This window comes from Miscanthus floridulus, chromosome 7, assembly GCF_019320115.1.
Source record: "Miscanthus floridulus cultivar M001 chromosome 7, ASM1932011v1, whole genome shotgun sequence".
Classification (NCBI taxonomy): Eukaryota; Viridiplantae; Streptophyta; class Magnoliopsida; order Poales; family Poaceae; genus Miscanthus; species Miscanthus floridulus.
In genome coordinates this window covers 99,771,322-99,786,735 of record NC_089586.1, presented here as the reverse complement: position 1 = coordinate 99,786,735, position 15,414 = coordinate 99,771,322, and the positions used below count along the sequence as shown (strand labels likewise).

The 15,414-nt window shown below is 46.1% G+C and overlaps 2 protein-coding genes across 2 annotated transcripts; both read right to left on the bottom strand.

The window, feature by feature from the left end:
- Positions 1 to 3,464: 3,464 nt before the first annotated feature.
- LOC136467423 (GTP-binding protein YPTM2) lies at positions 3,465 to 8,173 on the bottom strand. The gene is made up of 8 exons (XM_066466114.1): positions 8,002 to 8,173; positions 6,647 to 6,719; positions 6,302 to 6,349; positions 6,145 to 6,192; positions 4,460 to 4,531; positions 4,211 to 4,366; positions 3,995 to 4,098; positions 3,465 to 3,905 (listed from the first exon to the last, which is right to left on the bottom strand). The coding sequence occupies exons 1-8, from the start codon at positions 8,013 to 8,015 to the stop codon at positions 3,809 to 3,811; spliced, it is 612 nt and encodes a 203-aa protein (XP_066322211.1). The 5' UTR covers positions 8,016 to 8,173; the 3' UTR covers positions 3,465 to 3,808.
- A 1,390-nt stretch (positions 8,174 to 9,563) lies between these two features.
- LOC136463957 (GTP-binding protein YPTM2-like) lies at positions 9,564 to 12,922 on the bottom strand. Its single transcript, XM_066462923.1, has 8 exons — positions 12,755 to 12,922; positions 11,635 to 11,707; positions 11,262 to 11,309; positions 11,098 to 11,145; positions 10,553 to 10,624; positions 10,305 to 10,460; positions 10,091 to 10,194; positions 9,564 to 10,001 (listed from the first exon to the last, which is right to left on the bottom strand). The coding sequence occupies exons 1-8, from the start codon at positions 12,766 to 12,768 to the stop codon at positions 9,905 to 9,907; spliced, it is 612 nt and encodes a 203-aa protein (XP_066319020.1). The 5' UTR covers positions 12,769 to 12,922; the 3' UTR covers positions 9,564 to 9,904.
- Between the last annotated feature and the right edge of the window lie 2,492 nt (positions 12,923 to 15,414).

Genomic DNA, 15,414 nt, shown 5'->3' with positions numbered 1-15,414 from the left:
TTTTAATAAAAACAAACAAACATGGTGCTCGTGCTCGTGGTAGCAACTCCTTTTCAAGTTAGGCAGTAGTTCATCAAGTATCCTTTTTATTCCTGAAGTGGATCTGCGAAACACGAGTTACCTTCGTCTCATCTCATTTGACGGGAGATAATGGAGATGATCGAGGAGAGGCAGCAGAACAGAAGCCCTTGGCCCTTGCTAGCTGCGCGTGGGCAAGTTGACGCACTCCGAATTCTTCCGAAATGTCAGTGGACCAAGCATGTGATTATTTTTATCCACAGGCGACAAGTACTGGACGGACGCCATTAATTAGAGAGACGTGATGAAATGGCGCCAGTGGCCAATCAACTAGCAGGATGGTGGATTAGTCTAAATCGTGGATGACCCTGGTGAACGAACGCCATGGACGGAGACGAACAAGGGGGACGAGGGATAGTACGTACCTAAATCCAGGGCGTGAACAATGCAGATTATATTGAGGTGGTGAAGAACGTGATGGAAAGAGATCGGATGGATCAGTTGGCAGCGATCGCCGCCGAGAAATGAAAGCGCGGGTGAGTTGACCACGTCACGCTAATCACCACACGGCCCACCGGGGGCTAATGAACGTCATCTTCATATGGGACCAGGATGTTTAGTTGCTTCTCCCCACTGACTTCACCACTAATTGAAGTGGCTTTTTTTGCATCAGAGATCGAGTGATCGACACCGTACTTGCAGATGTCTTTATACAAGTGCGCAATACAGTTTGGGCATAAAAAGAAACGACATCGCTGATACGACCTTCATGTTTTCTGGTATATATACAGCGTTGATATGTGCCTGTACTAAAGCATGGTGTAAGTTTCACGTGCTCAATCACTCACAAAGCATAGATCTTCTGATATCTAAAAGAGAAGATGGAGCATAAACGAAAGATCTATGCGAAATAACCACGATTGCTAGCTTAAGCTAAACATTATGATGCCGCCACAATAACCAAATCTTACATATATCTTGCTTCTAGAGCACAGCCCAAGTATGGAACTGATGAATAATTCTGTAGATGACTTGCATAGGAGAAGAAATAGATTTCACCAAAAATAATATTATTTTCATTTCCACCAAGTCGGATTGACCAACGAGTGGAAGCAACCCCTAACAATGACAATGGTTTCATGTCCTTGCTTGCAGCGGCGGATCCACAGGGGGGGCTGGGGGGCTCCAGCCCCCCTAATTTCTTGATTTCAAGCCTAATCACGGTAGCAAAAGCTTGATTTCACCATTAAATCTTCATGCAAATCAACATCTTCATTGTTTTAGCCCCCTCTTATCCCGCATCGTGCATCCGCCACTGCTTGCTTGTACACCTAACTAGTTGCCAAACAAGTGAGACAAAAGATAGCCTTTGGTTTGAGGGCGGGATAGGAACAAAGTAGATATTCTACTTTGTCCTAGTGTTTGGTTTAGGGACAACCAGGGACATAACTAAAAGTGTCCCGCTCATCTAACCATGTTATGCTTAGAAATTAGACGATAGAAAGCCTTTACTTATTGTACCGATGCCTTTATGCATAACTTAGCTTTTATATCTTGCTTAGGCTGTATTGCATTATCCTTGTGCTTATTTTTGGGTAAGACCTATTATTTACCTCCTTACATTCAAAATGATATTTTGAATTGTTTTGAAGGTGAGGGTGCCCCTATCTATGGATACTTCCATGCCCTCGCGCCTTGGGCAGCCTGGGAGTAGTAGATGACTGGTGTAATGATCATAGGCCTCCGAGTGTGGCACGTGGACAGTTTATGAACTATGTTTGGTAAACTTCCGTTGTAACTTGATGTTGGATGATGTGAACATATGGTATGTTGACTAATGTGTTTCAAAATTTATGTTGTAAGGTTTAAACTTGTGTTTCTATGAGAAGTAGTGAACTTGTGTGAACAATGTACGTGCCTATGTGGCATGATCCTGGGTGAAGGCTTGCTAAATAGTTAGTACCTTGGAGCTACCCGGGGATAATCCAGATTAACAAGATTAAGTTAAGCATGAGCCAATGGTGATAGCTTAACTAGGTCTGGTTTATTGGAGGGTCGCCAGAGGCCAGATCCAGTCGCAGCCAGTTCGGCATAGCCTGTGGCTGGGTGGGGGCGGCTTTGGGAAGCTAGTGGCCGCACAGGCGCAATTGCAACCCCCACCCTAATTGGCACGACCACATCTAGCCTGGCGGCAGGCTGGTTGTCGTGCGTGGTCTGAACCGACATAAGGAGATAGGACAGAGAAAATACGCACATGGCAAAAAAAAAAAAAAAAACAGAGAGAGAGAGGAAACAACTTGCTATCGAACGAGGAAAGTTAGTTAGAGAAGAATTTTAGCAACTTCTTATATTTGCATAAGAAGTTGTTTTGTTAAATTGATGGAGGAGACAATTTTAATTTTTTTACTAAAAATTCAAATCGGGAGTTGCTCTTATAGTCTAATCTGATTTAATAAAATAAGTAATGCTCGGACCACGTGAGACCGCCACAAATTTTGGATCTTGTTTCCGAATCATCCATGCCCTCCCGCAAAAAACCATCGCCACCATCGTGTTCCGCGTGTTCAATTCAGCAGTACCGTCGCTTTGTGGTGGACGGAAAAAAGCGCCGGGCTTTTCCGGGCGAATCTTGCGGGGCGCCGGCGAGATGGGCACGGCCACTACTCGCCTTTCCGTGAAGCCAGTGCCAGAGGGAATCGCCGCGTTGTGTGGCGGTGCTGGCTGCACACCGAGATCTCAGACTCACACCGTCACACGAACGCGTTCGTCGATTGGTGTTTGGCAGCGGCAAAGCCGGCGGTGCATCTGTGCATCAGGGCGGTGCATCAGAGAGTACCACGGCTCGGAACTAGGTCCAACTAACGTACTTGAGATGGGATGAGACGCATGAGTGCATGTCCATGTCCATGTCCATCATGCCCCCCCGTTGGGTGACGGACGGCCTGACTGACCACGAGGAGCAGGTGAAAAAGACCCCAACTATTTTTGCCTGCTTTTGTAGATAGTATATATTTGAAGTGATGACTCTTGTGCTTCCAGGTAAAATTTCTGGAAAGCCACTAAAACTTTACCAATATAAACAATATAAACATGGGACCATAAATAATGCTAGTATATTATTTCAAGTTTCAAGGAGAAAAAAAAAGTGAATATCTCAGTGCCTCACGATCAGCGGTGCGCCGGTGCCCCGACATCGCTTCGCGTCTCAAACATTATCTTGTGTGAACATCAACATGGGACACACCACACAGGACACAGCCATTGGCGGAGGTGGTGGGCCAAGCGGCGGTGTTCTGCCTCTGCATGTCCAAAACGCACTACATTTTCGTGAAGGAAAGGGGTATCCCACCCACTCACACTCACAGTCCACAGGCCAGTGGGATGCCACAACGGCGGGTCCCGTCACCGGCCACAATGATCGATCATGAATATATGAATATGACCACTCAACTAGCCAAAAGGGAAATTTGTTGCCCACACAGGAATTTCATCTCACTACGAATATAGAGTAAAAAATATTACAATAGCTGTTCACAAATGTAATGTAGCGCGACTAATAAACAGCGAGGCTATAGTAAAGTAGAAAAAAATGAAGTAAAAGTGTTGCTGTTTGCTCCTTAAGTCGAGAGAGAGAGCACTGAGGAACTTCTCTCTACGATGTTCTTAACATATTTTCAGCTCTCTAATCATCTGGCCAACGAATAGATGCTATCAGCAATAATGCAAATACATTTGCGTGCTCGCACAAACGGTAGCAATAGTCACAAGGAACCAATGAAATCAGGCAATCTTAGGACGAGCAGCAAGACGTCTTCTGGTTGACGGGTTGCCCGCGGATCTGCACCGTCGCTGGCCTTGCGTTGGCCGCGGCTGGTTGGCTGGCCATCCTGAGAACAGCAGCAAGTAGGATTTCGTTAACACCAGTGGGATTTCACGATGGCAATAGCATATTTACCACATGGCACGTTGGCTGTACCTATCCTTGATGGATGCAGCCATAGCCATGAAGGCCTGCTCCACGTTGGTGGCATTTTTGGCACTCGTCTCCATGAATGGGATGCCCATCTCATCAGCAAACGCCTGGATAGTGTTTTTAATCATTCGTGAATATCCAAAGAACTCATAGGGGAGTGGAGAAAAGTGAAGTATTGCTGACCTTGCCATGATCTATTCATGAAACTAGATAGCTTACCTTTGCTGTCTCAGTTGCCACAACTTTGTTGGCAGTTAGGTCGCTCTTGTTCCCAACAAGGAGCTTGTTAACATTGTCACTTGCATAACGGTCAATTTCATTTAACCATTGCTTCACATTATTGAAGCTTTCTTGGTCTGTCACGTCATATACAATCTGCAAGCCAACAATAAGACAATATCGTAGCATGAGCAATAAATCAATATGGTTGACAAGTTTCAGAAGTTGCTAGTTCAGGTGGCAACTTACAATGATTCCATGAGCTCCGCGGTAGTAGCTGCTAGTGATTGTCCTGAAGCGCTCTTGCCCAGCAGTATCCCACTGCAGCATTTACAAAACCATGTCAGTTGAAGGAATACACAATAGTTATATCATATAAACATAATTGTAAATCTGGTCCGTCGTTTATTGTTATGGACTGCATTTCCACTGTCGGTGTTTTCGGACCACCGACGAGTAATTTGTATTTACGCGTCTGGCTCGAATGGTGTGCTCGAAGGACACAAGGGTTTATACTGGTTCGGACGAAACGTCCCTACGTCTAGTTCGCTGCTGCTCGTGTTACCGGCACTTGGTTTGCAGTATGGGTTACAAACAGGCAAGAAAGGGAGAGGATCCCAAGTCTCTGGTGGAAGGAGTGAACGGGTGCTGAGAGCTCGCTTGCCGCTCAGTCGTGTGCTCGTGTCGTGCTCTTGTGTTCAGATCCACCTTTTCATGGGGCGTCCTGCTTCCTCTTTTATAGGCGAAGGGAAAGCGCGGGTTACAGAGGAGAAGGAGAGAGAGAAGAAGGCTTTCAGGGTTGCCAGGTCCTTCTTCTCCTTCATGCAGGTCCCGCCGATCCTGTAGATGTCAACAGGGATGGCTCCATGTCGCGGCCCTGTTCGTCACTGGCGCCATGCGCAGGCGTCATCTGTCGGTCATGGCGTTCCACTACGTCCCGACGGACGTCGTGGTGAACTGACGCGCCTGTCAGCGTCCATACGAGGATTAGACACAACAGCACCGGCACGCCCGACACTGTTCTTGATGCAAATCCCCAGGTATGGCCCGTCATGGCCACGGGTTACATCGAGGCGTGCTAGCCTCTTCCCTGGTGTCAAAGTTTTGACCCAGGCCCATAGGCTTGGACCTGGAGTGGTTGGCGGCGGTATGGGTCCCCATCGAGACGGAACCCGCGTCCTCGAGGTCGGACGATACGGAGCCCGTGACCTTGGGCGAGACGAAAACCGCGTCCTTGGGGTCGAGCGAGACGGAGCCCACACCCAAGGAGTCGGGCGAGACGGAGCCCGCGGCCTCGAGGTCGAGCAAGCCAGAGCCCGCGGCCTTGGGCGAGACGGAACCCGCAGCCTTGGAGTCGGGCGAGACGAAGCCCGCACCCAAGGGGTCGGGCGAGATGGAGTCCGCGGCCTCGAGGTCGGGCGAGACAAAGTCCGCGGCCTTGGGGTCGGGCGAGACCTTTTAATACGTCTCGAGCCATCCAGGGAAGTCAGCGTGGGAGCTAATTTCCTTGTTTTGGGTATCCCTAATATCGATACCCGACACACTGGTTCACCAATGAATAGTAGATTATGATATTCTCGGGATGTAGCTATAATTCTACCACTTGATGCCAAATTGCGTTTCTAGATTACATAACAGGTTAAACAAAATTTAGATAAAAAAATTAAGAATAGAAATATCATTTCCACATTTTGAGAACATTGGTTCATCTGCTAGTGAGAACTTATGTTACATTACGTTCAAACTTATTTCCTACATGATCAGTCAACAGATATCAATGTTCCAGTTTCTCTACTTACTATCATGAAAAGGCTAACTTTTGTTTTTACTTTCCAGTTTACCTAGGGAAACATACTATGTCAAATATGACATCACAAGACATCAAACCATACACATATGATATATAAAAGAAATATACAGCATAGTAATCTTACGATTTGAAGTTTTATGGTCTTCCCATCTTGCTCTACTGTCCGAATTTTCTGCAAAAATGGTAAAAAAGAGAAGTTATTGGTGGGCCGCAAAGAAAAGTTGAATTAAAGTAAATCAATTATTTTCACTAATAAGTAAATGAATTTGCAATGCACTTACAAAATCAACCCCAATTGTGCTGATGTAGCTGTCCAAATATGAATCATCCTAATCACCGAAGGAAAGTTATCAGAAACATTGACATTAAGCTTTAAGGATGATGCTTTAATATAAGTAAAATATGGCCTTGCGAAACAATGAAATAGAAACATCAAGAGGAACTCTCCAGGATTTAAAAACTTATTGTAATCAATGCTTTTTGGCTGCAGTTGTCAGGTTAAGTCACCCGGTGCACATTTCTTCAAATATACATTTATTTATATTACAACAGCTACACTAAAGAAATACACTGCTTCAGCGTAGAAGTATCAACGAATGATTATGAGAAGAAACAGTAGTACTTACCGCAAATCTGAGAAGCAAGCATGATTTCCCAACACCAGAATCACCAATAAGCAGAAGTTTGAAAAGGTAGTCGCTGAAATTGAAAAAGGAAACTAGGTTAAGTAGTGCATTACATTGACAAGGTAGATAGAAATTTACTGGCAGATTATGTTGGCTTCCATCACTTCACCAATATGCCAACGACTTTGAATTGCCATTATCGGAAAATAAATGTGCTCTGGCAGTCCTATTCAAAATTGTTTCTCTATAAAGTTCCGAATTTTCTATACTATAGCCATCAAATTCATAACACGAAGATTTGAAGTATACATGTTGAATGTCAGAAGAGTCCAATCTACCGTGTGTGTTACACACTTTCATATATCTCCAGACTGGGTTCCTTCGGTAGTTGAGTTATCATAGTCCCTTGGATGGTTGATGATTCAGTAATAGCACTACAATGATAATGTAAACAGGTGATACTCTAATATTTGCCCTTTTTTGTTGCTACACAACACTGTCAACATACTCCTCCTGCCACAAATATATGACAGGTTGGCTAAAAAATGATCAAAATCAACCCATATTCTCAAAATATTCAGTTTGGAGATATAAAAATGTTATGGGTAGATTTGTCTTACTAACACTTTCTCAACCACACACATTCATTAAACACTACAACAATACTTTCATAGAAAAATATGGTCAAAGCCGCATCTTAAAAGCCAGAAAGAGCAAACATCATACACTTTCGATCAGAGGGAGAAAATACTTGTTCCACATTGACCATATATAATGGACGTTCCAATGCAACAATAACTATTACGTAGTAACTTTTATGTTCTTTACATAACCGCAACATATGCAAGTTATTTAACAAATGCTGTGATCTATAGTAATGAACAGTTCACCAAAAATATAAACAGAACTCATAATGCAATAATGTTTAAGTTCCCATCATAATTCTCCAGCTATTTTTCTCTAGAAAGCCAATATCGCTGCACCAGAGCGCATTCTCACCACGCCCTACAAAGCCAAGCATAATCTAGACGGAGAGCAAACACAGCCATCAAAGGTGCACCAAGCTGTACAGCGTAAATTTCTCCATGCAGAGGTACACCAAAGCACCGCGGCTGCAGGAGGCCCTTTCATTCACGAAATCCCGATTTGGAACACAAATTCCCAGATCCAGATCGAAAGCTAGTGAGACCCACCAGCGCGCACCTGATCAGATCCCCGTAAGTTCGATCATCCGAACAACGCAACCACAGCAACAAGCGAAAATCCAACGGAATTACGAGAGCGGCAGCTCCATAGATCACGGTGACGGAAGACAAGGAAAGGGAAGGGAAGGGAAGGATGATCGGAGGCCTTACTACTCGGGATTCATGTCGAATCAAATCTGGCGGAATCGCTCGCCTGCCGCGCCTTCGAACGGGGACGGGGGACGACGACGGGAGGGCCGCGGTTCGAGCGAGTCGATGGATCTGGGGAGGAGAGACGCGAGGCGAGGGCAGGTGGTTGGATGGAGATGCAAACGTGAGATATTGAAGGGGCGGAACGATAAATACTCGAGAGCCGCGGCTCGCGGTCGCGGAGCGAAAGCCGCGTGCGCGTCCCGCGTGGCGTGGGTCATCGCTGGCCTCACTCGCCCTCGCGGAGGCGTTGGCCGTTGGCCGCGCGTTTGCTTCGGTGCGACGGAGACACAGACACGGGGCGGCCGTGATGACCAGGCATGTTTCGCTCGGTTTGACCTCCGCAGTTCCGTGCGGCCGGCCCCTGCCCGGAACGAGCTTCGTAGTTGGACTGGTTTGAGTTTGAACAGGTGGGACCCGCTAGCTTCTATAGAAAGCGCTGGCTCCGGCCGCCGCGGATGGGCAATTTGACGGCGGAACCAGCTGCGCCGACCTCCAGGCCTTCTCTGAGCACACGGTACGTGGGCGTGTTTCTTCGAGGTCGATTCTTGCACGCTCTGGAGGCGAAGGGGAGCGGCTGCGGCAGCAGTGACGAGGAGGTGGCTGACGAAGCCTCGAAGGGTTCCCCACGGTGGAGACGAGGCGAGTGGTGGCCTGGGCGCGGCGAGGGCGGCAGCATCTCTGACGGTCGGTCCACGCGGGGAGGCAAGCGACAGCGCCGGCGGCACCGGCACACGAGAACGAGATAAAGCGAGCAGCTCCTGTACACCGCGCAGGAGGCACAAAAGAAAAGGCATGCAGCAGGCGATCTGGCACCAAACGTCGATTGGGAGGGGAACAAACGGAGATTGGGAGGCACGATGTGAAATTGTTGGAGTCCATTTTTACGAGTCTTGGCCAAAACTGCGTTTGCTCTTAACCCCATTGGAAGGAACAACTTGTGCTGGCTATCAGCACGATGTCACCAGATGATCCGGTGACTTCAAAATTAATCCAGCAAATTTAGATCCCGACACACGTCTGGTTCAGATACTTTTAGTTTCAATATCCAACTGATAAGCATTTCTAGCATCCATAAGAGCCCAACACAGAATGTGTGCAGTATACCTACCATCTAAGGCTCTAGCCTAGAACGGGTCAAAACTACTCATATCTCACCTGATACTATGGCCAAAGGAAAAAAGCACAAATACTATGAGGCCCCCTGGCTCTGGTTTTTGGAGAAGCCCTACCAAATGTTTTTTCTAAAGAAACCGTTTTTCAGTAAAAAAAACAAAGGGACTGAAGCCGTTTTGGAGGCTTCAAAACAGCTCTAGCTCCTTTGGAGAAGCCCCTCAAGAAGAGCCATGCCAAACATCCCCTAAAAAGTTCCAGGTATTTTTCAACTCCAATTGCACTTCGAGCTAGCCAGTCCCGAGCCTTCAAGCACATCGTTTGATTTAACACCATGAAAACCATAATTGAAGCCAACAGACCATAAAGGCTGTCATTAAGACAACTTAGATTGCTGCTACACAACACACTTTAGTCACAATGATCATGTTATCCTTAACCACCAGAACCAAATCAGAGGGATGTTCACAAATGCAATCCGTGGCTTATAAACAGTGATGAAGCTGTATTATAATAAGGTCGAAAAGAATTAAGGAAATAAACTGTCGTTCTTTGCTCTTAAGTCAATAGAGCAACAAGGGGACGGTCTCTATGTTCTTACATATTTGCAGCTGTCTAATCATCCAATCAACAAATAGATGCTATCAGCATGGGCGTCTTCTGAACCAATAATGCAGATACACTTGTGCGCACACAAACGGTGGTAATTGTGTGTTGAGTTTACACAAGGAACAAAAGAAATCAGGCAACCTTAGGATGAGCAGCAAGACGTCTTCTGATTGACAGGTTGACCGCGGATCTGCACGGTCGCTGGCCTAGCGTTAGCCGCGGCTGGTTGGCTGGCCATCCTGAGAACGGCAGCAAGTAGGATTTCGTTAAACACAGTAGAATTTCACGATAGCAATAGGATATTTACCAGTTGTCACGTTAGCTGTACCTGTCCTTGATGGATGCAGCCATAGCCATGAAGGCCTGCTCCACATTGATGGCATTTTTGGCACTCGTCTCCATGAATGGAATGCCCATCTCATCAGCAAATGCCTGAATGGCGTTTAGGCAATTGTAAATGTCAAAAGAATTCATAGCGGAGTGGAGAAAATTGAAATATTGCTGACCTTGTCATTATCAATTCATGAAACTGGATAGCTTACCTTTGCTGTCTCAGTTGCCACAACTTTGTTGGCAGTTAGGTCGCTCTTGTTCCCAACAAGGAGCTTGTTAACATTGTCACTTGCATAACGGTCAATTTCATTTAACCATTGCTTCACATTATTGAAGCTTTCTTGATCTGTCACGTCATATACAATCTACAAGCCAACAATAGAACATAGACAGTATCGTAACATGATCAATATGGTTGACAAGTTTCAGAAGTTGCTAGTTCAGGTGGCCAACTTACAATGATTCCATGAGCTCCGCGGTAGTAGCTGCTAGTGATTGTCCTGAAGCGTTCTTGTCCAGCAGTATCCCACTGCAGCAATTACAAAATCATGTCAGTTGAAGAATTACGCAATAGTTATACCATAAAAGTATTGGTATTTTTCAGACAAATCCGGGCTGATGTTCATTGTTATGGAATGCATTACTCTTAGTTCACTAATTATACTAAGCTCCAGATGTAGCTATAATTCAAACACTTGATGCTGAATTGCACTTCTAGATTACATAAAAAATGAATAGTGGAATACATTTCCACAGTTAGAAAACATTGGTTCATCTGCTAACTAGTGGGAACTTAAGTTACATCATGTTTAAACTTATTTCCTACATGATCAATCAACAGATATCTATTTCCAGTTTCTCTGCTAGCTATTATGGAAAAGGCTAACTTTTCTTTTTACTCTCCAGTTTATCTTGGGAAACATATATCAAGCATGACATCACAAAGACATCAAAGGATGCACATATGTTAAGTAAAAGAAAAATATGGCACAGTAATCTTACAATTTGAAGCTTTATGGTCTTCCCGTCTTGCTCTACTGTCCGAATTTTCTGCAAAAAATGATAAAACAGAAAACTTATTAAAGGGACGCAAAGAGAACTTGAATTAATAAACTATATTAATTCTTTTCAGGAGTAATAAGTAAATGAATTTGCAATGCACTTACAAAATCAACTCCAATTGTGCTGATGTAGCTGTCCAAATATGAATCATCCTAATCACAGAAGGACACTTATCAGTAACATTGTCAGTCTATGCAAGAAAGATTTTACATTAACCTTTAAGGATGATGCTTTAATATAAGTAAACTGTGGCCCTGCAAAACGCTAAATAGAATCATGAACAGGACCTCTCCATGATTTGAAAACTTATAGTAATCAATGATTTCCAGCTGCAGTTGTAACTTGCAAGGTTAAGTCACACGGTGCATGTTTCTTCAAATGTACATTTATTATATTGCAACAGCTACGCTAAAGAAATACACCACTTCAGCAAAGAAGTATCAAAGAATTATTATGAGAAGAAATAGTTGTTCTTACCGCAAATCTGAGAAGCAAGCATGATTTCCCAACACCAGAATCACCAATAAGCAGAAGTTTGAAAAGGTAGTCACTGAAATTGAAAAAGGAAACTAGGGGTAAGTAGTGCAATACATTGACAGGGTGGATGAGTACTCTACTGGCAGATCATGTTGGCTATCACTTCGCCAAGATGCCAGCACCTTACAATTGTCATTTCTGCAGCATAAATGTGCTCCTACGGTCCTATTCAAAATCATTTTTCTCTAAAGTTCAATTTTTTTATGTTTCATTGCCTATCTAGATATCTAATTCATTAAACAAAGATTTCAACTTTACATGTTGAATGTCAGAATAGGCCAATCTAACATTTGGTTGTACAGTTTCATATAACTCCAGGTTGGATTCCTTCTAATTGAGTTATCATAGGTTCAGTATTCTACTACAACCATATTATAAACAAGACAAATACTTGGCTGCGCAACACTTTAAACATAGTATATACTTGTTCCATGTTGAACACATAAATGGCTAATACAACTATGGCTGATAATGGATGTTCAACCACAACTATCACTAATACAACTTATCTTATGATCTTTACACAAACGCAACATATGCAAATTAGTTAACAAATGCAGTAATCTACAGTACAATGTTCATGCAGAGGAAACAGTTCATCGTAAAATATAAACAGAAGTCATAACCCGATAACTATTTCCCATGGTAATTTCCCCAATAAAACCCCATGTCCAGGTATTTTCCACTAGGAAGCCTATGCCTCTACACCAGAGAGCATCCTCACCACGCCTTACAAAGCAAAGCATAATCTAAACCGAACAAACACAGCCATGAAAGATGCATCAAGCTGTATAACATGAATATTCCTCCATGAAGGTAGACCAAAGCACCGCGGCCGCAGGAGGCCCTTTCATTCACGAAATCCCAACAGGAAATCACGAATTCCCAGATCCAGATCGGAAGCTAACTAGTGAGACCCACCAGCGCGCGCCTGATCAGATCCCCGTAAATTCCATACGGAACCACGCAACCACAGACCACCAGCAACAAGCGAAAATCCAACGGAATAGATCACGGTGATGGGCTCGGAAGAGAAGGGAAGGATGATCGGAGGCCTTACTACTCGGGATTCATGACGACTCAAATCTGACGGAAGGAATCGCTCAGCCTGCCGCGCTTTGGAACGGGGACGACGGGAAGGGCGGTCCGAAACTCCGAACGAATTGATAGATCTGGGGGAGGAGAAGCGCGAGGCAGGTTCTTGGGAGTTGGAGATGCAATTATGCAAACGTGGGAGGTGTTCAACAGTTCAAGGGGTAAAAAAAAAAAAAAGAACTGGAGCCGCGTCCGCGTCCCGCGGGGGCCGTGGGCGTGGGCCATCGCTGGCCTCGCGGAGTCGCGGGAGGCGTCGGCCTCGGCCCGTGCGCCCGTGCGGTTGCTGGGGCCCCGGCCGCCTGGGAGGCCGGGCCGGGATAGGGGCGGCCCGTAATGGCCAGGCAACGTGTTCGGCTTAACATCCTCTCTCCGGTCCACGGCCATGAACCCAATCACCCAATAGTGAGCTCTCTTCCGATCCAAAAAAAAAAAATAGAGAGCTCTCTTTCCCCTTTTTTTTTAAAAATAGTGTAGTTTCAAAAAAAATTAGTGAGTGGTAATCTAGCCTCTATTGTTTTATGAACCCATTTCACCCAATGCGGATCGTGCGTTGCGCGCACAAGTTTTTATTCGAACGGTACAACTAAGTCTATTGAGTGGTGGGTTCCCGGAATACATTTGTTCCTTAATCTTAAAAAAAAAATCTATTATGTGGATATGGTGCACCGAGCAAACGCACAAGACGTACAATAGTTTAGGACTAATTGGCGGGAGACACTTAGAGTAGTTTAGAACTTTATTTTTTCTTTTGGTCGTACTATAAAGGGGTATAAACAGACAGCTTGATCCAAGTAAGTCTATTGAATGGATGTGATGCACACTTGTCAAACTTAGCACTAGGTAGCTCAGAGGAAACCCTAAGTTCAATTGGAAGATAGTCCTTTTTCAAAGGTGTTTAAATCAGATGAAAATGGAGCCATTTTGACAGCACGAGATTCATCCGGTGCCCTAGTCAGGGGTGCACCGGAGAAATGCGGTATGTGTAGTGGTTTCACTATGAGAGAATTCCTTATTTGACACCAGACAAATGACTTGTTCCTTTTTTGGCCCTCAAAAAAATTTTGTTCCCTATTTAACACCGAGTTCAACTTTCATTCCTTATACGACACTCCGTTGGATTTTCCATCCGTGGACCGTTAACTGCCATGTGAAAAGACGATTTTGCCCCTATGGGCCCCACCACCCTTCTCCCTCCTCTCCTCCCCTTCTCCCTCCTGTCCGCGGACGTCCGGGAGCTGCTCGCGAGGCTGTAGATCAGGCGCGCCGAGGCCAAGAGCCGGGCCGTGGACAGGCTGTTGGACGCGCTGCGCAGGGACGAGCGGAGCGTGCTGGTGGCGCTCAGCCGCGCCAGCGTCTCCGCGATGGTGCAGTTGCTCACGGCATCGGCGCCCGTGGTCCGGGAGAAGGCCGCCACCGTCGTGTGCCAGGCCGCGGAGTCGGGCAGCGCCTCCTGCGAGGCGCTGCTCGTGACCGAGGGCGTCCTGCCACCGCTAATCAGGTTGGCGGAGTCCGACAGCCTTGTGGCGCGCGAGAAGGCCGTGCTCATGCTGCAGTGCCTGTCCGCGTCGTCGCCTGACGTCCCGCGCGCGGTCATCGGACACGATGGCACCGATGCGCTCGTCGAGATCTACCAGATGGGGGACTCCGTCTCCCAGACCGTCGCGGCCGGTGCGCTCAGGAACCTCTCGGTGGTGCCGGAGGTACGACAGGCGTTGGCGGATGAAGGAGTCGTTCGCGTCATGGTCGGACTGCTGGACCGCTGCGCCGTGGCGGGCGCCAAGGAGCACGCCGCCGAGTGCTTGCAGAACCTCACGTCCGGCAACGACGGCTTGCGGCACGCCGTCGTGTCGGAGGGCGGGCTGCGCAGCCTGCTGCTCTACCTGGATGGCCCGCTGCCGCAGGAGCCGTCCGTGAGCGCGCTCCGGAACCTCGTGGGCAGACAGGGGCGCGGACAGAAGGGAGGAAGGGAGGAGAGGAGAGAGAAGGGTGGTGGGGCCCACAGGGGCAAAATCATCTTTTCACATGGTAGTTAACGGTTCACGGATGGAAAATCCAACGTAGTGTCGTATAAGGAATAAAAGATGAACTCGGTGTCAAATAGGGAAAGAAAATTTTTTGAGGGTCAAAAAAGGAACGAGTCATTTATCTGGTGTCAAATAAGGAATTCTCTCTTTCATTATTCGATGAACAATGCCACCTATTCTTCTGATGGCACCAGAGAAAAGGCATCCAAGTCAACAATTGGTGGACATGGCGCACAAAGAGGTTCTAGACTCATTGGAATAATTCGGTGAGGGTTACTGGAGAATTTGGTGCTCACCAGAGAGGTTCTAGTAAGGGTTTAATACCACCGGATGATGCACTATAGGTGGTCATACAGTAACGACTAGTTGGATTCTAGCCATTGGAGAGACACCGATAAACTCCGGTGCCCAGCTCAAACAGGCATCGGATTTATTGATGAGTACAAAAAAAATGGAGTGCGCTTCAAACAGCTAGTTTCTGGAGTGGGGGCTATATATACCCATCGCCATCTCATGCAAGAGAGCTCTCTTGGCATTTAGAACAGTTGCATACACCCTTTGGTGACTAAGAGAGAGCTTGAGGCTAGTGGAGTGATTTAGG

What these genes read in the sequence shown, in the direction of transcription:
- LOC136463957 (XM_066462923.1), bottom strand. An exon ending in GCACAATTGGAGTTGATTTT is followed by an intron (nt 11,146 to 11,261) that starts GTAAGTGCATTG and finishes CATTTTTTGCAG; the next exon opens with AAAATTCGGACAGTAGAGCA. An exon ending in AGACCATAAAGCTTCAAATT is followed by an intron (nt 10,625 to 11,097) that starts GTAAGATTACTG and finishes TAATTGCTGCAG; the next exon opens with TGGGATACTGCTGGACAAGA.
- LOC136467423 (XM_066466114.1), bottom strand. An exon ending in GCACAATTGGGGTTGATTTT is followed by an intron (nt 6,193 to 6,301) that starts GTAAGTGCATTG and finishes CCATTTTTGCAG; the next exon opens with AAAATTCGGACAGTAGAGCA. An exon ending in AGACCATAAAACTTCAAATC is followed by an intron (nt 4,532 to 6,144) that starts GTAAGATTACTA and finishes TAAATGCTGCAG; the next exon opens with TGGGATACTGCTGGGCAAGA.